Source organism: Molossus molossus, unplaced genomic scaffold (genome assembly GCF_014108415.1).
Source record: "Molossus molossus isolate mMolMol1 unplaced genomic scaffold, mMolMol1.p scaffold_m16_p_3, whole genome shotgun sequence".
NCBI classification, from domain to species: Eukaryota; Metazoa; Chordata; class Mammalia; order Chiroptera; family Molossidae; genus Molossus; species Molossus molossus.
In genome coordinates this window covers 12,439,051-12,461,587 of record NW_023425366.1, presented here as the reverse complement: position 1 = coordinate 12,461,587, position 22,537 = coordinate 12,439,051, and the positions used below count along the sequence as shown (strand labels likewise).

The 22,537-nt window shown below is 34.1% G+C and overlaps 1 protein-coding gene across 6 annotated transcripts in view; it reads left to right on the top strand.

Moving 5' to 3' along the window:
- The window catches only part of NIPBL (NIPBL cohesin loading factor), a 206,011-nt gene that overhangs the window by 163,086 nt on the left and 20,388 nt on the right, over nucleotides 1-22,537 (top strand). For 5 of the 6 annotated variants that reach the window (XM_036278788.1, XM_036278789.1, XM_036278790.1 and 2 more), the window contains 8 exons: nucleotides 933-1,067; nucleotides 2,150-2,248; nucleotides 3,333-3,386; nucleotides 14,326-14,434; nucleotides 15,926-16,062; nucleotides 21,552-21,692; nucleotides 21,805-21,898; nucleotides 22,332-22,486. In XM_036278788.1, the coding sequence (XP_036134681.1) occupies nucleotides 933-1,067; nucleotides 2,150-2,248; nucleotides 3,333-3,386; nucleotides 14,326-14,434; nucleotides 15,926-16,062; nucleotides 21,552-21,692; nucleotides 21,805-21,898; nucleotides 22,332-22,486 (924 nt within the window). The remainder of the gene's footprint in view (nucleotides 1-932; nucleotides 1,068-2,149; nucleotides 2,249-3,332; nucleotides 3,387-14,325; nucleotides 14,435-15,925; nucleotides 16,063-21,551; nucleotides 21,693-21,804; nucleotides 21,899-22,331; nucleotides 22,487-22,537) is intronic. The other variant, XM_036278791.1, reaches the window with a different exon arrangement.

Sequence of the window (22,537 nt, the reverse complement as noted above, 5' to 3'; positions counted from 1 at the left end):
CTTCCATTCAGCTCATTTTCAGGCAGTTCTGAAGGATGGTTGTGTTGTAATTTTAATGTGGTTGTGGGAGGAGGCGACACTGTGTTTACCTGCACCGCCATCTTGACCGGAAGTCAAGATGTCATCTATATGTTTTACGAAATTAGTTTCAATTAAAACATTTTACTACTTCTCTCAAAGATATTTGAGCTTAACTTCCAAAAAATGAGGATACTGCCCTTCTTAACAAAAACCATTATCTTACCCAACCAAAAATATCATCTCATAACCAGTTCACAGTCAAATTCTTCATTTGTCTCACAAATTGGAAAAAAGAACTCTTATTCAGCTTTTTTTAAAAAAAAAACAATCTAATCAGAGATCATACCTTTCATATGCTGGTTGTGTTTTCAAATTTAGGGTATTCACTAACTCTTTTTTATGCCTTTCCCCTCTGACATTGACTGACCAGGTCAATCTTGTTATTCCTCGTTATTTTGTTTAATTTGTTCTTTTGTTTCTTGTATTTCCTATAAACCATAAGATAGTTACAATGGTATGATTAGACTTAGGTTAGACATTTTTGCTAAAAGTATTTCATATGCTGTCTAAGGGCCAGGCACTGTTTTTTCTAAAAACTTTGTGTTATCCGATTTAATTTTGGCAAGCTTATACTCTAGTATTGTGTTCAGTTCTATTTAATATTTTTTGGATGCATTGGATATCATAGTTTAAAATAATGACAATATGATAAAGTAACCCATATTTATAGTTATATCAATAAGAAAGCATATAAAGGAGAAATAGGTAGACAGTGTTTATCATGTTACTATATAGTGACTATACTGTTTACTGGTATTTTCTAATTTTATTAAATTTTATATACGTAGGCATACTGATTTACTTATTTATTTATTTATTTTTTACATTTAAAAATACCTGTCTGTTCTTAGGATACTGGTATCAGTGTCAGGAAAAGAGTAATCAAGATACTAAGAGACATCTGTATTGAACAACCAACATTTCCAAAAATTACAGAAATGTGTGTAAAAATGATTCGCAGAGTTAATGATGAAGAGGGCATTAAGGTAAAATAAAACATTGACTACTTTAAAATTTATTTTTCATTAATGTTTTAAATAACTTAAATGTTTATATCTGGATATTGTTTTAAAGATAAGGGGTGGGCAAAAGTAAGTTACAGTTGTTTGTATGGAAAACAATGCAGTAATTAATAGGTAATAATACAAGAATAAGTTTTCACATATTCACAACTGTAAACCTACTTTTGCCTGTCTATGTATATAAATCTTTACAAGTGAATCGATATTTTTAGATTATGAATTCAAGAAAAAGACTTTCCATACATATTTATTTCTAGGTCTTGTACTAATAAAAGCTGATCTTTCCCAACAAATTCAGCAATTATATTTTGTTTGTTTTGTTTTTTTACGTTTTTATTGATTGTTTTAGAGAAAGAGAGGATGGGAGAGAGAGATAGAAACATCAATATGAAAGAGATACATCGATCAGCTGCCTCCTGTACACCCCTAATGGGAATCAAGCCTGCAACCCGGGCATGTGCCCTGACCGGAAATCGAACTGGGACCTCTCAGTCCATGGGACAATGCTAAATCCACTGAATTACACCGGCCAGGCAGCAGTTATAATATTTAATGTCATTGTAGAGATTGCATTATATATAGGAAATTTATTATCAAATTAAAGTTACTTTATTTTTTGCATGGTATATGCTTGGTTTTCTAAATTAGTAAATAGTTTGTTGAAAGTTTTATCCTGAGTTTATTAGTGAATTTACATATATATGATTATCCTAATATTTTTTGTGTGTGTTTTTTTTAATTAACTTCTCCTCCAAGGGTAGTAAAAATATTTTTTAGTTTGATTTAAAATATTCGAGTGTATACTATGCAAAATTTAGGCTAGGCATAATGTCACCCATATAATATATTTACCAAATTAAAAAAATTATAATTTTGAGAAATTGGTGATTTTTTTAAAAACTCAGAAATTCATATCAAAAATTCTCAGTAGGTTTTCTTTTGATTAGTTATTTGTACATTTCTGTTAGGCTTTAATAAGAATTTGGATTGAGAATTTTGCCATGTTTGTTATAATTACTTAGTTTGAAAATTTTTCTTTCTTCTAGAAATTAGTAAATGAAACATTCCAAAAACTCTGGTTTACTCCAACTCCACACAATGACAAAGAAGCAATGACAAGGAAAATTTTAAACATCACTGATGTGGTAAGAAGAACAGCAACAAGGGGATAGTCCCTGTGGGTGCAAAACTAGTTGAGGCGTGCCTTGTTTTTACAAAGGGAGGAACAATATTGAGAGATTTGGCTAACCTCTACATTTAGTACTTCTTCCCTTATTTTGTATTTCTAGAGATCCTCAAGGGATGCAAGCAAGATGAGATTGGTGTTTCTACATAGTTCCATATTTGGGGGTGTTTTTGCTTTTTTTTTTTTTTTTATAACTTCTTTATCTTTTTTTTTTTTTTTTAGAGGAGAGAGAGAGAAAGAAACATCAATTGGCCACCTCCTGCATGCCCTCCACTGAGGATTGGGCCCACAACCTGGGCATGTGCCCTGACTGGGAATCAGACTGGCGACCTCCTGGTGCATGGGTCAACAATATTCAACCACTGAGCCTCACCAGCTGCACTAGCCCCATAGTTTGGCATTCCTTGACTTAAGCACCAATACTGAAATTCTTCAAATTTCTACAGTCTTTGAAATCTGAGAGGGAAAGAAGTGAATGATGAATAAATATAATAATAGTCCAAGGATAGCAACCTGAAATGAGATAGTAATTCCTACCTTTAACAGAAAACATGAATTAAGATTAGATTCATTATGTTTAATTATACACATAAGCTATACATTTTTTGATCCACAATACTTTTCACATTTTGAACATAAGAAATTTTATATTATCAATTACATAATTATCTGTTTCATTGATGTCTTTAGATCTGCTATCTAGAAGGAAAATATGAAGCAAGCATTTTCACTCTTACTGTTTTAGACCTTACAGATTTTTCTGATACCGAGTGATGCAAGTTATTGTTCAAAATGTAATAGCACATTTAATTTCAATGTATTACAATAATTTTTAATGTATTCTAAAATATTTTTAGAATAAAAATCTTTAACATTGGTAAATTATCAGCTTACTGAAAATAATAGTTTACTTTAAAAATAAAATTTTTAATTGAGGGCATTTATAAGGTATTTATAATCTTAGGTCTAAAGCATAAAATAATATTTTTTTCAGAATAAGTACATTTCTCATTTTGATAGTTTCACCATATTTTCCCCCATAGGTTGCAGCATGCAGAGATACTGGATATGACTGGTTTGAGCAACTTCTTCAAAACGTGAGTGTGATTTTGTGTCCTAATAACAGATAACATGACATTTAATACAAGTTTTTTGTAGACTTTATGATATAGAACATTTTCATTTATTTTTAAGTATTTGCCTTTTGCTAGGGACAATTTATTTCAATATATTAGACTGAATGTTTTTATTTGATACCCCTATTTAATTCTTTATTCAATTACTTATTACAAGTAAGTTTTTTAAATCAATAATTGGAATTCTATCTTCCCTTCCAGATAATTTTTTTTTTTTATCCCTTTAATCTATTCTAGATGATAGACATGATATCTATAAATAAATATACAGATTGCATTAAATATATATTTACATTATTTGACATATTATAAAACACGTAGAACAGCCTATAGTATGGCAGAAATAAAACACAATTCATGTTTTTAAAGTTTCATAAATAGAAATGTGTATCTCCCTATAAATTTTATTATTCAGAAATTTTCAAATAGATGGAAGTATCTATCACCCAGCTTCAAAATTTATCAGCATCATTTTCTCAATCTTGTTTTATCTCTATCCTTCCCCTATTTTTTTTTTTAGGTATAATACTTTGAAAGCAATTCCCATACTTTATATCATTTCACCCATAAATACTTTAGTATCTGTCTCTAACAGAAATTACTTCAAAAAAACAATATCATTGTCATTTATATCAAAATATTAATAAATGATTTCCTAATATCTAATACTTAGTCAACATTCACATTTCCCTGATTGTCTCAAAAATATATTTTAATAGTTGGTTTGCAGTTGTTTTGGTTGATACAGCTCTTAAGTCTCATAATTTGTAATAGTCAACCCCTCACACCTCCTCTTTTCATACCACTTATATGTTTTTCTGTAGAATGTCCCACATTCTGGATTTCATAGATCTCTTTCTTCTGGTGTCATTTAAGTTGTTCCTCTATCCACCATTTTTTTTTTTTTTTTTTTTTTCTGCACTCTTAGATCTATAGGCTTAGTAATGACTTTCAGTAAGGGACAAGAATACTTCATAGGTGATGCTGAATATTATTGCATCACATCAGGAAGAACATAATATTTGATTGTCCCATTTACAGTAATCTCTGAGTTTAGGTGTTGTCAGCCTAGTGCATCCATTATAAAGTTTTTCAGGAGTGGTTTTAAATGATCCTTACTTAAATTCATTATTTTCATTAAAAGGTACAAAATACTGATTTTTCCTACGTATTTTATTTCATATTAATTACTTGGGATTCTTTTTTAAAGAGGAACTTTGTCCTGATTAATCATTTATGACTGTGAAATATAGTTTGTATAGGAACGGCAGAAGAAAAGCTTGATTCTTTTCTATTATCAGTTTTTTGAATAATGAACTTTTATGTCATCCTCCAAAGATGACTAATTAGTTTTGTCGTTTTTTAATATCAGTGTGAACTAATATTTTTTTATGTCTTTGATGTATTTTAATTTATTGCAATCATAATTTTTTTTGAAGCTGAGATTGTCCCATCTTTACCCATTGTTTGTTCCCTTCAAGTTGGTCTTTGATATAACCTCATTACTCTTGTAACCTGAATAACTCCACCTCTACAAGATGCCCCAGACTCATCTTGTATATTTCCTGCCCCAAACCTGAAATCAGCCATTTTTCCAAGGAGCTGTAATTCCCTTCAGTGGGAATAATCTGGGTGCTGTGGCTGTTAGTTGCTAAGGGCTATCATAGCTTTGAGCCTTTTTAAAATATGTATTTTTTAGAAAGAGAAAAATAAATCAAGAATTTATATTGATATTTTTAATTCAAATGGAAGATTTCATGATATTCTCCTTTTTTTTTTTTTTATTCTTTCCTTAAAGCATAAAAATTGGTTTCCAAGGAAATGAACATAGTTTTTATCTGCTTTGCCCTACTATATTAACAGTAAGATTATTGGATACAGCTTAAGAGGTTTTTTTTTTTTTTTTTTCCTTGTTTTTTTTTCATTTATTGCTCACTAAAGATATACCATTAGAAGTCTATCTTGAAATCACTTTTTTCTATTTGATTATCTACAACTTATTATCTGGTGAAGTTCATTTCTTTCTGTTTACTTTTAAATTTTTAGATTTAAAGTTTTTAGCAATATTTTTAGTAATAAAACAGTATTTAATGATATTTTAACAACCAAAATGTTTTTTGTTGAGGCATAATTTACATGCAAAAATATTCACTAATTTTAAATATACAATTTGATGTAACCTCCGGCACAATCAGGATATAGAATATCACCCTTAAAAGCTTCCTGTGCCTCTTTGTAGTAGATCCCCTTCCCCTGACTCTATGAAATCACTGGTCTACTTTATGTTACTAAAATTGTACCTCTTATAGAATTTCATTTCAGTGGAATCATACAGCTTATAGTCTTTTGTGTTTGACTTCTCTTAGGAGAATGTGGCTGATATATTAATATTCCTTTTTATTCCTAAGTAGTACCAATAGTATCATATTTCTTTATTAATTCATAAATTACAGACTCTTGGGTTGTTTCTGTTTTGGGCTATTACGGAAATGCTGCTATGAATATTTGAAGTTTTGTGGATGTGTGTTTTCATCTCTTGTGTAATTTCCTATGAGTGCCATTGCTGGGTCATGTGGTGAATAAGAAACTGCCAAAACTGTTTTTCCAAAATGGCTGAGTATTTGCATTTCTATCAGCAGTGTTTCTGTTACTCCACATCCTCACCAATACTTGGTATTGCCAGTCTTTTTAACTTTAGCTATTCTGGTGGTGTGTAATGTAGTATGTTGCTTTAAAAATTTTTTAGATGCCTTTTTAAATGATTCCTTATGTTATTCAATCTGTAATAGCTCAGACTCCCTTCATAAATCATCTTCTATTTCATGATTTTACATGCTGCATTTGGCATCATTTCCCTTCTAAATCAAATAAGTAACTACATTATAGACCCTTATGACTATCTTTATTATATTTATATTTGCCATTCCAAAGGGGACATTGTAATTTCTAGAAGGTTCTATAACCACATTCCATCTAACAAATAAAATAAGTGATTAAGAATTAAGTGTAGCTGTCAAATTACTAAAAAGCATCTCACATAATATTCCTATGTATTGTTGGCAAGTTAGAAGCAGAAAGGAGATGACTGGATTTATAATCTCTAAGCAATAGTAAGTTTTATATTTTTTATATCTTGACTCTCTAGTCCTCTTGTTATTTAGTTATCCATTCAACTTTTCCTCCCTATTCTATGTTTTCCTACTTTAGTTTCTGCCAACAGTTTAGTTTACCAATGACATTGTGACTTTGTGATAGAATCAAGCAAAGTTTAATTTAAGAAAGAAAGCTCAAAAATACTTATATAAATATATGTGACAGAGACATAGCCACTCAGCAGTTATAACAACATCTATACATAAATTTTAAGAGAAGCTAGGAAGGGTATGAAGAATGGACTACTGGAGTTATTGCAATTGAGTAAAAAATAATTAGCATTTACTAGTTCCACATGAGCTCATACACACATTTCATTCCATCCAATTTTTATTATTTTCATCTTGAGTCAGTTTCTTTTAGATAGTTATTCCCAATTCATGGAATGTGGTTTCCTAAGGAAACTTCAAGTACTACATGAAATAGCTTCAAGTTTATACATGCACCAAACTCTGTTCACTGACTAAATAATTTTGTTAGTATGTGTATGTGAATACATACATACACACTAGTGGTAGTTTTGGCAGAAGCATTGCTCATAAAGGCAAATCTGTATCTAGTATATGTGTCTGTTCCAATAAGAACAAAGTGTTTTTCTTCCATGATGGAAGCAGTCCAGTGTGGATCAACCTGCCACCAGGTAGCTAGCTGATCACCTAGGAATTGCTTCATATCAGGGACTCAATGTTGGTCTCTACAGCCAGCAGATTGGCCACTCAACAGTGGCCATAGCCAGGTTGACCTTGATGAATAGAAATCCAGTTGGCTGAGCCCATGCATAACCTGCATCCCTGCCACCATGGACAGTTTATTCATGAGCCCATTGGGTGATGAAAGGAGTGGTTGGGGGAAGAGGCTGATACCCTCGGAGAAGTTATCTACAGAACAAGTCATTCTATGCACTTGATCATTAAAATCCTCCTCTGCCAAGGTCACCCTTGCGTGAACAATCAACAGTCAAATGGAAGATAAATATTGTCACATTTTTGCCCATTCAGAGATGTCTACCCACATGCCTCTTCCTCAAGAGTTCCTTGTCATCAACTTTCCAATCATGTTCTTTCTAGGTCCCGACCCATCTAGTCAACCATTGTCCACAGCCCCTGAATCAGCACATAAAATTATACATCCTGTCATTTCATCTTCCAAGGAAAGTGAACAACCAAATGCACTTCTCAGAGTTCTGCTCAATTAGAGAATTTACCTTCAGCACTGTCCTTCAGGAATGTCCCAGAAAGAGACAGAATTGCTATAACTGTCCAGTCTCAGATGGTGCCTACATATTGTACAGACCCCTCTGTAAACCAGGCCCGAATCTTCTCTTCCTCTGTCAACTGGTCATAGAGAACTCCCCAATGAGGCCATAGATGGTAGCACTAATCTTGGCAATCTCTCCAGTAATGCAGTATTGCTTTTGATTTACTATTTTCTTAGGTAGAAGCAGTTGTAATGGCTTCCTCTTGACTTTCCCACTGTGATAGCCCTCACTCCACAAATCAAAGAGCCACGGTGGAGATTCTGTCATTGGCTGAGTACATCTATTCCAATTGCATATTTTAGAACTGGGGAAAATAATCATAGAACGGTTTTAGGGACCCACTGGCCTCACTGTGAAATAGACCTTACCTGAGCTGTATTTCCATGGATCACCTGACCTCCTACTCTGATTGGTGGGGCACAGTGATGTTTTGGGTCTCCTGGAATTAGTTTCATTTAAGAGCTAGTGTCCAGTAATCCCTAAAAGGTCTTATAATTTCCTTTTCCCCAGGGGACAGTTAATCTGGTAAGATGTTTTCGGTCCCTTTGGGAAAGATTGGGGGGAAATGAACAGTATACGTTTTCAGTAGTCTACAGGATTCTTAAAGAATGCTTTGGATTGCCCTGACCGGTTTGGCTCAGCAGTGAGAGTGTCAACCCATGGACCCATAGAGACCCGGGTTCAGTTGCTGCTAAGGGCACGTACCTCATTTGCAGTTCATCCCTGGCCCCGGTTGGGGTCATGTGGGTGGCAGCCACTCGATGTGTCTCTCTCACATCGATGTTTCTCTCCCTTTCTCTCTTCCTCCCTCTCTCCCTCCCGCTCTATCTGAAGATAAATGCCAAAAAAAAAAAAAGAGTGAGGATAAAAAAAATAAAAAGAATGCTTTGGATTAAATATTTGTGTCTCTTCAAAAATTCTTATCTTATTTTGACCCAGTGATCCCACTCTAGGAATATACCCTAAGAAGCCTGAAACACCAATCAGAAAGAATGTATGTACCCCCATGTTCATAGCAGCACTATTTACAATAGCAAAGATCTGGAAACAGCCCAAATGTCCATCAGTAGACGAATGGATAAAAAAGCCATGGTACATATACACAATGGAGTACTATGCAGCTGTAAGAAAGAAAGATCTCTTATCCTTTGAGACGACATGGAGGGACCTGGAGAGTATTATCCTAAGGGAAATAAGCCAAGCAGAGAAAGACAAGTATCACATGATCTCACTTATTTGTGGAATATAATGAACATAACAGTCAGAGGAACGGGGTAGTCCCAAAGACGTCAAAGTGGGGTACAGAATGACAATCCCCAGAAGAGGGGGTTGGGGGGGAGATAAACCACAGAACTTATATGCATGTATGCATGAACAGTGGACATGACAACAAAGCTGGGGACAGGGCGGCGAGGGAGGAGGAGGGGGTATCAGTGGGAGGAAAAAGGAGAAACCTCTGTAACAAAAATAAATTAATTAATAAAATTTTTCTTATGTTGAAGCCTAATCCCCACTATGATGATATTAGGATATGGGACCTTTTGAGGGATGATTGGGTCATGAGGGTGGAGCCCTAATCAGATTAGTGTGCTTCTAGGAAGAGACATGAGAAAGATGATCTCTCTGCTCTCTGCTCTCTGCTGTGTGAGGACACAATGAAATACTAACCGTCTATAAGCTGGCTGCAAGAGTGTCTTCACCAGAAACATTTGTGCTGGCACCTGGATGTAGAACCTCCAGCTCTGTGAGAAGTAAACTGTTGTTTAGGACAACTTGTATATGGTATTTGTTATAGCAGCCCAAGCTAACACAGAAATTGATACCAAGAAATGGGTTGCTGCTGAAACAAAAACCTAAAAATGTGGAAGCAGCTTTGGAATTGAGTAATTGGTAGACAATGGAAGATTTTAAGATACATACTAGAAAAGGCTGATATTGCTATGGAAAGACATTTAAAAGCAGTTCTGGTGAGGTCTCAGAAGGAAAAGAGAGCTGTAGAGAGAGTTTTCATCACCTTAGACAATACATACAATCACATACAGAATGTTGATATAACTGTGGACAGTAAAGGCCATTCTGATGAGGTCTCAGATGGAAATGAACATGATGTTAAACAACAGAAAAAGGGCAAACCTAGTAATAAAGTGGGAAAGAACTTGGCTGAATTGTGTTCTTGTTATAGTGTTTTATGGAAGGCAAAACTTCAAAAAATTTAAATTGTATATTTGAGGAGATTTCTAAGCAAAATGTGGAAGGAGCAGCTTGGTTTCTCCTGCCTGCTTTTATAATTAAATACTGTCTCTATTTCCATCAACCAGTGAATGGGTTAAAAAACAAGCAAACTGAGATATTCATATAATGTAATAGTACTCCACATCATAAAGGAATAAACTGTTGTTATATGCAGCAACATAGATGAACAATAAAAACATTTATGCAGAGTAAAGGAAGCCTTACATAGAAGGGTATTTAATCTGATTTCATTTATATGAAGTTCTAGGAGGGGCTTACTAATCTATATTGGAAAAAATCAGAAGAGTTGTTTGCAGGGGCCAGATATTGACTTGGAAGATATATGAAGGAACTTTTGGGGTAATGGTAATAGTCTATCCATGGTTCCAGCATTTATCAAGATTACTTGTGATTTGTTAGACATGCAAGTGCTAAAGCCCAGCTGGTGTGGCTCAGTGGTTGAGCATCAACCCTTGCACCAAGAGGTCGCCTTTTGAACTCCCGGTCAAGGCACATGCCCACATTGTGAGCCAGATCCCCATTCAAGGGCCTGCTGGAAGTGACCAGTTGATGTTCTCTCTCATCGATGTTTCTATCTCTCCCTCTCCATTTCTCTCTCCCTCTCTCTCTTAAAATCAATAAAGAAAAAATATAAAATTTTTTTTAAAGGAGACTTTAAAAAAAGAAAGAAATGCAAATACTAAGTCTTTACCCCAAATTTTATTGATCAGTAACTCTGAAGGTGGGGCCCATCATTCTATAGTTTAACAGTCTCTCCAGATGATTCTGATAAACTAAAGATGAAGAACCGCTGTTCTACTACTTGATTGGAGTTTGAGTTATAATGGTGAATGTATTTAATAAAACTGAGCAAATATACACAGAAGATGTGTACATTTCATGTAAATTTTATCTCAAAAGAGAAAAAGAGGGTACACTGATATCTATGATTTACTTTGAAATACATCCAAAATAAGATGTGTGTATGTATACATATTCATAAGCATACATATTTACGTACTCAGTGGTTTATGTACAGCATGTGTGTGTGATTTGACATTAAAGAAGAACTATTTCAGAGGACACAGAACATTTGTAAATAAAGTGTAATACCCTTGAATGATAACGTCTAAAAAACTAGCAATAAAATTTTACAGAATAAACTGCTAAAATGAAAGTTACGCTAAATGGGAGAATGTTAAAAGGGATCTCATCAAAGTCAAGAACAAAAAATATCCATCAAACATGTTAAGGCAATTGAAAGTGTGTATGGAAAAGCAAAGAGCTAAAAATAATTGTTATTTCTGAAAAATGCAAGAATATTGATTTGCCCTCTCAACCATCAGGACTAATTTTTTAAATATGTTTTTATTGATTTTTTTAGAGAGAGAGGGAGAGAGATAGAAACATCGATGTGAGAGAGGTACATTGATCGGCTGCCCTCCTGCACACTCCCTACTGGGGACCAAGCCCACAACCCAGGCATGTGCCCTGACCAGGAATCAAACCAAGACTTCTCAGTCCATGGGACGACACTCAATCCACTGAGCCACACCAGCTAAGATTTAAAGATATAGTACTTAAGATTGTATGGTACTAAAGAAGAGCTAACACCTACTCTTCTCAAACTTTTCCAAAAAAATTCTAGCGGAGGGAAGACTTCCAAGATGGTATGGTACTAAATAGACCAGTGGAACAGGATAGAGAGCCCGTTATAAAACAGAAGTGGCATTGCAGTTAACGGGGAAGGGTTTTCAGTAAATGGAGGCTGCTGGAACCATTGGCTATCTATAAGGAATGTTGTTGTTTTGTTTTGTTTTGTTTTTTATTGATTTCTATTGCAACTCAACAATCAACGCAATATAGATTAAAGAAAATCTTTAAAACTCTTAGAAGAAAATAATATGTGAATATACTTTTGAATTTTTGGAAGGAAAGATTTCTCAAACAAGTCACAAAAGCCATTAATCTTCCAAAGAGATTGATAAATTTTACTACCTTAGTATGAAGAACATTTAAGAATCCAAAGACATTCTAAAGAAAGTGAAAACACAAGTCACCAACTGACAAAAAAATATTTGACATACATGTAACTGAGAAACAATTGTTATTAAGAAGAGACTATATAAAGAACTCCTCACCTACAAACCAATGTAAGGCAAAAGTCCTGGTTTAAAAAGTCACAGATAAACATTTTATAGAGGAAATAGCACATGCGGCCTATATGATGTTCAACCTCATTAATGATACAGGAAATATAAATCAGGGCCACGTTTTACACACCCAGTTGATTGGCAAACATTGACAAGTCAGTTGATAACAAATGATGGAGGTGAGATGGATTAGGTAGTATCTCAAACACTGCTACTAACTGAGAAAATACTACAACCAATTTTTTTAAATAGCATTATTTCATAAAGTTGAACATTCATATGTCCTATGACCCAGCAATTTCACTGTGAGGTATATACCGCGTAGAATCTTGCATATGTGCACCAGAAGACAACAGAGTGTTCATTATACCAGTAAAATTGTAGTTAACCTGTCTTCAGAAGAATGAATAAATGAATTGCAATATAGACACATAATGACTTACATGCAACAACCTGGATTATAATTGGTGACATAATGTTGAATGAAAAAGGTAAAAAGATGTAGAAGACTATATCCAGTATGATACCTTTAACAAAGTTGAAAATCAAGCAAGACTATAAACAGTATACAGCTTAGACAATTTTTTAAAACAAAAAAATGATCAAATTCCTCACAGTGGTTAGTTTGAAAGTGAAAAAGGAAGATGGCATAAGGGAAGAAGCACATTGGGAAATATTAATTATTGGAAATATTCTAGAGTTGGGTTCACAGTGTATCATAAATAAAGGGGCACATACCGGTACTGATGGTGTGTCATGAACCAAAATTATGATTAATACTTTTATGTATACTTGATGTCTTGGAGAAGAAAAAGAAAACACAAGAATGAGGGGATAGTTTAATACTCCTGTCTGAAAAAGACCAGGCCAGCAAGTGATTTTATTTATTTTTATTTTTATTTTTTTGTGGTATGCGCCCCTAGTGGGAACTGAACCTGGGACTCTCTGGTCTACAGGCCAATGCTCAACCACTGAGCCAAACTGGCCAGGGCCAGCAAGTGATTTTAATAGCTCTTCAAGGAATTAAGTTATGGAGCAGGACAATGAGAATTTGCTGTTCAGAATTGAAACTGGGTCAATTAAACTCTTCTGGCTTTGATTTACTTCTTTAAATTTGAGGCAAGGCAATGTATGTGTTATGTTATTCTGATTGGATTGCTATTACTTGGTTTAATCACCCATGTATCTTGCAGTGAAAGTTTAAATGTATGCTTTCCAGTGCTAGCCACATGTGTTTATTTTTATTTAAATTAATTTGAATTTTTAAAATTTTAATTCCTCAGTTATACTAGCCACATTTCAAGTGTTAAGTAGTTGCATGTGGCTCAGGGCAACCATGTTGGACAGCACAAATATAGAACATTTCCATCATTGCAGAAAGTTATATTGAACAGCATTGGAACTCTTCATAGAAATCAAATACACATTTCAACTTCTTTAATATCCCCAGAATTGTACTAGTTAATCTTTATTAACAAAATAAATATGCCTCAGATGATTTTACCATTGCATTGACCTATGATTATGAAAGATTGGATTGGTTGGAGGTTTTAGGAGGGGTGTTTTTGGGGAGGTTGGCTATAGTCAGACTGATCTCTTCCTTATTATTCATAACACTTTTCTAATAATTTGGCAAAGATAACAGAACAAATCTACCTTTATGTTTAATTCCATGAATTAAGGTGTAATTCAGATATAGTTACAATTATATAAAAGATGTAATTAACCCATAATATAGTTTTTGAGACATTAAAGGACTTGGAATAATGAGGATTGGAATTCTAATTTTTTAAAACAATTCAACTAGCATTTAAGTGGTACTCTTAAAAGAAGGTCACCTTTCTCATTTCTCTCATATCCTCCCTCAGGTCCTACATACAGCAGTTTAAATACTTAATACTAAAATTGCTTGAAAGTATAAATTACTGGTTTATAAGATATTTTTAAAACATTTGTTTTATCTTTTTGTTTATTTGCATTTTCAGTATTAAATTGTTAATAACAAATTGAAAGCTTATTATGGACACATTAAATGCGTTTTTATTATTATTGCCTAATGAATAATTATACTGGGATCTTTTTTTTTATATATATACATATATAGTTGTTGAAGTCCGAAGAGGATTCCTCATATAAACCTGTGAAGAAAGCTTGTACTCAACTTGTTGATAACCTAGTTGAGCACATTCTTAAATATGAGGAATCTCTAGCTGGTAAGACATTTTATATATTGGTCATTAAGTTGATTTTATAAGGTATTTTAAAATATTTTGGGCACATTTCTTATTTTTGCCTCCGGCTCTGCTTAGCCTAATACTGAACTACTTCACTTTTAAATGAACTCTGTTTTTTGTTTGATGTTGCAGCCTTGATTATATTGTTAAGGTTGACTAAGATTATCTAGAGCTGTATAATAAAAGCATGGGCCTCATCTCTTACACATATCTTTCAATAGTATATAATTTTAGATGTCATATTGAACAGGAATAAAAGGAAGTCCAGGGGCTAATACATACTTAGCTAATTACACTCATCCAAAAACTGATATCTTTTAAATCCTATAAAATTTTCTCTCAAAATGAAATTGTTTTAATATTATAAAAGTATTTTTATAAGATTTATAGTACATTTCTAATATCATTTTTAATTGTTATTTAAAAATGCTAATCTTGCCTGAGCTAGAAAGCTATTAATCTTTTTAATTAAATAAATACTTAATATATTATTTATCACATCAGTGACAAGTCTGAAATTATTAATCAAAATATAAATAATTATATAAAACTATAAAAGTCAAAATTGATATATAGTGCTTAAAACACACAAGACTAACGTTACTTCCCATTGCCTGGTGTACATTAACAAGGAACAACAGTTAGCCTCGGTCATTTTCCAATATTGAGGGCCATTTGCCTCTTACAGAGGTACATTTATGGCACCTAAGGGAAATTGTTGATACCCTTTAAATTTTTATGCAATTTTTTTCTTTAATGTTTTTTTTTTTTTTTTTTCATTTTCCATCTGTACCTCTTTTTCTTTATATCTTTTTGTTCTGTTTTCCCTATCCTTGATTTTAAGGGTGATACTGTTGTCACTTAATATTTCAAAGTTGCTAATCTCCTCTAAAAAATAATTTGCTACCCAAGAATCATTATATCTCCTAACTAACAGCACTTTTCCTCTCACCTGAACAGCATTTGGTTTTCCTTTCTAGTGTAGCACTTGGTCCAACTTCTTAATTTCTCACGCCCATCTTTTAACATTCTTCTACTACAGCATCATTTTTCCCCAGTATCTTTAAACACAGTATCACCTCAGCTAAATTGTTTTTGTGCCCTTTGCTAACTTTATTTCCCATCAGTCATCCATTTTTTAGATATGACCAACACCATGTTTATTCCCAAAAGCCCATCCCTGAACTTCCCAACTTCCATTCTACTTTTTAACTCAGTCCTCCTCCCTCAGGGTAAAACTTGCCTTCTATAGTATAGCCTCTTTGTCCTTTAGTCTTAATATATGTAGTTTATGTAAGAAAGCCAAAAATGAAATTCAAGAAGTCTAGTATCATAAGAAATGTTAATCAGTTATATTGAGGCTATATTGGATCTATTCAGGGGATAATATTGAGTAATTTAAATCATAGTCTGTATGATTTCCACTGCCTTGTCATATTTTAGTGTCTTATTTCTTGTTTGTTTTTCCAGACTCTGACAATAAAGGTGTGAACTCTGGAAGATTGGTAGCTTGCATAACCACTTTGTTCTTATTCAGCAAAATAAGACCCCAGCTCATGGTTAAACATGCCATGACTATGCAGCCATACCTTACCACTAAATGTAGTGTAAGTATAGAGCTGTCCTGTTTTTCTCTTTTATATAAACCATGTACTGAGTATTTTAAATTTAGAGTTTACATTGTGTCTTTACATTTTCACTGACAGATCTTTTTGTTTTAATATTTATGGCAAGCTATCTACAAACATTGTTTTTCTGATGTATTAAGTCCAGCCACCATTTCTCTTTAAGCTCCTCAAGCCATACCCTCTGTATATGCTTAATAAACATTGTAACTATTGTTAAGACCTCAAAGGTGAATGAGGCAGAGTTCTTGTCATTGAGAAACTTAACTGTCTTTTGGATTCTGAATTTGCTTTTAATTTGTTATTTCTAGTATATTTTATTTTAAACATTTATTTTTATAGTACACCAATACATTGAATATGGAAATCTAGTATTATATCAGATCTGTTAGGCTTTTATTCTAAGTTAATATTACACATACTAATTTTTCCTAAAATCAGATGTGAAAATTAAATAAAACATTGCTTAAGTAAAATAAGCCAGCAATTTATGATAGCATGGTGAGTTAAGTGGTTTTATTACAAACACTAAATTTGAAAATAGTTTGAAAACTCTTAAAATGTAAATAATTTTTCACTTACTGTTTTTTCAGTGTGCCTAAGGAGCTAATTTTAACTGTTTTCTCTACTAAATTTGTTGTGAGATTTTTTTTGGTGCTCTAAATTAATAAGTTCTGGATGAAAATCTTAGGCTGTCCTGAGAAATATTAAGAACTGAGGAAAGTAGCAGAAGATACATATATAAAATCAACATATAATACTTCTTAGACCCTAATTTTATCTTTAGGGCTTATATCCAGAAATAAATTTGTTAATATGTAATCTTATGGCTAATAATAATAGCTAATATATACTGAGCATAATGCGAAGCAATGTGAAGAATTTTACATATATTATCTCATTTACTTTGTGAAGTAGATACCATTATTATCTGTTCTATAGATAAGGAAACTAAAGTTTAGAGAATATAAATAGCTTGCCCAATATCACACAGCTAACCAGTTCCAAAGCTGAATTCAACTCCATGTCTGTCTGTCTGCCTCTAGAATCTGGACTGTAATGTAACTTGTATAAATAGTCATTTGCACCAACATTTTTTGAAAGCAGGGTTACTTTGAAAACATGTTGTACAACTTTTTATACACACACATAGATATAAAGTTTTACATAAATATAGTAGTTATCCCCCATATTTTCAGGGAATATATTCCAAGACCCCCAGTGGATGTCTGAAACTGCAGATAGTACCAAACCCTATATATATACAAAGCTTTGTCCTATACATAGATACCTTCTCACTTAAAGGAAGCACTTTATGGCTTCTCTTTGGCATATCCAAATTGCCAGCATCACTACTCTTGTACTTCAAGGCCATTAGTAAGTGAAATAAGGGTGATTGAACATAAGCACTATGGTCCTGGAAAGTCCATCTGATTAATCAAGATGGCTACTAAGTGACTAATGGGCAGGGAATGAATGTGCTAGACAAAGGAATGATTCATGTGCTGGACAGGATGGAGCAGGACAACACAAGATATCATCATGATACTTAAAACAGCACGCTATTGCCCTGGCCGGTTTGGCTCAGCGGTTAGAGCGTCGGCCTGCGGTCCGGAGAGACCCGGGTTCGGTTCCTGCTAAGGGCACGTACTTCGGTTGCAGTTTGTCCCCGGCCCTGGTTGATCATGCGGGTGGCAGCCACTCGATGTGTCCCTTCACGTTGATGTTTCTCTCTCTCTCTCCCTTCCTCTCTCTCCCTCCCACTCTATCTGTACAAAAAATGGAAAAATATCCTCGGGTGAGGATTAAAAAAAAAAACAAAAAAAAAACAGCACGCTATTTAAAACTTGCATATTGTTTATTTCTGGAATTTTCCATTTAATATTTTTGGGTTGTAGTTGATTCCAGGTAACTAAAACCATGGAAAGTGAAACCACACATGAGGGGGACTACTGTAAGCCTACCTTACATACCATAAATGCCTTTTTCAATTTTCTTGTTTTTTATATCCAGCCCCCTTCTTTATTCCTCCTAATCGCAGGGCAAGCAACCTGTAGTACCCTACATATTTTATCTATATTTCTGTAATTGTGCAAATATATATATATTTGACCTGGTTTTTTAAAAAATTAGGTCATATTATATACATTTCTATTAGGCATATTTACTAATTTCAAATCACCCGATACATCTGATTCACTCTTATTTTTTTAATATGTTTTTATTGATTTTTTTTTAGACAGAGAAGGAAGAAGAGAGAAACATCAATGTTAGAAACATTGACTGGTTGCCTCTCATATGCACCCCGACTGGGGATTGAACCCACAACTTGAGTATGTGCCCTGACTGGGAATCAAACTGGCGACCTTTAAGTGCACAGACCAACACTCAACCAACTGAGGCACACCAGCCAGGGTCTGATTCATTCTTTTGAATGTCTACATAGTAGACATTTTATGGATGTCCTATGATTTATTTAACCATTTCTTATTTTTGCAGGTATTTACATTGACCCTTGTTGATAATCACTATAAATAATTCCTTAAAAAATATTCCTATTCATAGACAGTTGACCCTTAGACAACACAGGTTTGAACTGCATGTGTCCACTTATACACGGATTTGTTTAAATAAATAAAATAGTTCACTGTTAGTTTTCATGGATTTAGCATCCATCTGTTCAACTAACCACAGATCAAAAACACAATTTTCTCATTTCTAGCCATCAGTTATTGAATTCACAGATGTGAAGGACCAACTATAGTTAAGTTTTTAGAGTCAAAAGATTTTTTACTGCGTAAGATTTGGCACCCCAACTCCTGCATTGTTCCAGGATCAACTGTATTTGTAAATACTGGTGCTATTTTGTGGGTAAGGGGAATATATTCTGAAGAACAGACTTGCTAAATTGAGGGAATAGTTATTAATTTTGGTTTTAAATAGATCTTGCCAGATTGTTGGTGGACATGTTTTATAACCTTTTTCAAAACCAGTACCTGACAATCTATGTCATTTTTGTACCCTGCCAGTCTTAACAAGTCTAAAGATACGGTTTATTGTTGCTTCATTTTCCCTTCCCTGATTTGCAAGAAGGTTGGGTATCTTTTTTATATTAACCAGTTTGACTTGATTTACTGTGATTTGACTGTTCATAACATTTGCCCATTTTACCTTTGAATTGTGGGCCTTTTATTAATCCTCACCTGAGGATATTTTTCCATTGAGTTTTAGAGAGAATGGAAGGGAGGAACGTGGGGAGAGAGAGAGAAAGAGAAACAAACATTAATGTGAGAGAGACATATCGATTAGTTGCTTCCTACACGACCCTGACAGGGCCAGGGATGGAACCCACAACCCAGGTATGTGCCCTTGACCAGGAATAGAACATGAGATCCCTTCAGTCTGTGGGCTGACACGAACTGCTGAGCCAAACCAGCCAGGGCTGAATTGTGGGCCTTTTAAAAAATACTCTTTAATCTAAATGTTTTGGATATTGAACCATCTTATGTTATATTAATTTCAAATATTTCTTATTTTATTTTCCTGCTCTTTTCCTTCATGGTTTCGGTCTCTCTTTCTCTTTTTTTCTCTTTATTGATTTTAGAGAGAGAGAGAAACATTGATGAGAAGACCATCAATCAGCCGCCTCTTGCATGCCCTCACCCCCACCCCCAATGGGGATTTGGCCCACAACCTGGGTATGTGCCCTGACCAGGAATCAAACTGGCGACCTGTTGGTGCATGGGTTGACGCTCAACCACTGAGCCACACCGGCTGGGCAGTTTCCGTCTCTCTTTCAATGCTAGCTTTTAATATACTTCTCTTACTTGATTTTCAGGCCAGTAATGTTAAGAGTAGTTTCCAGAAATGTTACTATATTATTTTTTTCAAAAGCAAAGTTTTAGCATTGATTCTCAAATGAATTTATCTTATTTGACAAAACCTCTTCTATCATTAGGCCCACTTTAACTCGTTCCCTATTGCTTAAAGGGGGTGGAGTGTGAGATGGCAGGGGACCTCAGGGTTTCTATGTTACTTAGAACTATTCATCTTTTTTTTTTTTTTTTTATTTAATCTTACAAGTATGCTGAAAGCAAAGATTAATGTAAAATCGTAAAGTTTTTAACCAGTGAGATAATAAGCTCAAAGAGTTCCAAATGAATGTTAATAACCTGTGGCTAAGGATATGGAATGGTAGCTTGGCTAGATAAAAACATGTTGAAAGCTTTACTCCACAAAAAAATAAAAAATAACTGGTTGTCTTTGGGTAGAGGAATTAGATGACTAGAGGACAGAGATGGGAGACAGGATGTTTTTGTAAATCATATATATATATTTTTAATGCTTTACCTATTTTTTTAATCAAAGTTGTTTTTTTTTTTTAATCCTCACTTAGTATTTTTCCATTTACCTTCAGATAGAGTGGGAGTGAGAAAGAGGGCCGGGGACCAAACCACAACCGAGGTACATGCCCTTGACAAGAACCGAACCCGCGACTCTTGGGTCCACAAGCCGACGCTCTTAACCATTGAGCCATACCGGCCAGGGCTTAATCAAAGTTAAAAAAAATAAAATAAAGGCGCCTTATACCTAGTTTTGGGAGACTACATTTTCATGTATCATAAAAAGAATAACAGAAGGCTTCTCAACCTCAGCACTATTGACATTTAGGGCCGGATTATGTTTTGTTGTTAAGAACTGTGCTGAGCATTGCAGGATGTTTGGCAACATCCCCTATCCACTGGATGCCAGTAGTACCCCCCGACACACACACTCTTCTGTGACAACCAAAAATGTCTCCAGATATTGTCAAATATTCCTTGGGGGATAAACTCTTAGCCCCAATTGAGAACTGTGAGGTTTACATACCCCAATTTGAAAAATACTAATCTTAAAAACTGTACCAGTCTTGCCCTGGCCAGTTTGTCTCAGCGGTTAAAGCATCGGCCTGCGGTCCGGAGAGACCCGGGTTTGGTTCCCGCTAAGGGCACGTACTTCGGTTGCAGTTTGTCCCCGGACCTGGTTGGTCGTGCGGGTGGCAGCCACTCGATGTGTCCCTTCACGTCGATGTTTCTCTCTCTCCCTTCCTCTCTCTCCCTCCCACTCTTATCTGTACAAAAAATGGAAAAATATCCTCGGGTGAGGATAAAAAAAAAAAAACAACTATACCAGTCTTAGTAAAATTCTTTGTTAATACTTAAATACCTTTTTTCAGAATTATATTGCATTTTAGGGGAAAAAAACAACTGTAACATGATTAAGTGACCCAAAGATCACATGGTAAGTTAGTGGCATCGCTAGAATCCAGGTTCCTGACACTGAGGCTCTTCCCTCTTAAAAAAGCTCTTTTCTAATGTTTGTTTTTTTGTTAAATTTTACATACCTAATACTTCAACTCCCAACTACATAAAACTATATATAGTTGCTTTTTAGATTTTGATATTCATAAAGCACTAATTTTATCCTTTTAGACACAAAATGATTTCATGGTTATCTGCAATGTTGCAAAAATCCTAGAGCTTGTGGTACCACTGATGGAGCATCCAAGTGAAACTTTCCTTGCCACTATTGAAGAAGATCTAATGAAGCTGATCATCAAATATGGCATGACTGTAAGCATTTATTTATTGATTAGTATACAATTCACAAATGCTAACTTAATCATAAGTTTTTTCTTTGTCTTTAACTTTTGTCTAAATGGGTAATCTTTTCTGTATCTTTTAGGTAGTGCAACATTGTGTGAGCTGTCTTGGGGCAGTTGTAAATAAAGTGACACAAAATTTTAAATTTGTATGGGCCTGTTTCAATAGATACTATGGTAAGTTCAGTGCCTGGGCTTTAAAATTATTCTGCTAGATTCTGTATTGTGTCCAGTTCCTTTTTAATGCATCTGATAAAGGGTAGCATCTAGGGAATTGAAAGAGGTATGATTGTCCTCTGCGATCCATGCTCAGAAGCAGTATTTTCTAGTATCTTTTGTATTCTCTTAATAACTCAATGTGGTTACTTCAGAAATGTATCCCCTCATAAGTAAATGCTGGTAAGTGTTCTGCCAATTATGTAAACTAAAATTTAAGTATTTTTTTCTGCTATTCTCTTAGGCTCTAAGGAGTGTCCTCGTAATTCTAGACATATTTAATACTTGGAACCATTAGTAAAATTCAGTTGTTATTAATTAGCAATAATCATTTAAACATAATAATTTAAGGATTAAAGGTTTATTGTAAATAAATGTTACTTAACTTTATCAGGTGCCATTTCAAAATTAAAAAATCAGCACCAAGAGGATCCAAATAACACTTCACTTCTAACAAACAAACCAGCACTTCTTAGATCCCTTTTCACTGTTGGAGCACTATGTCGGCATTTTGATTTTGATCTGGAAGATTTTAAGGGCAACAGTAAGGTAAAGATCTTAATATTAATTATTTAGTATGTTGTAATAAACTGGGACTGT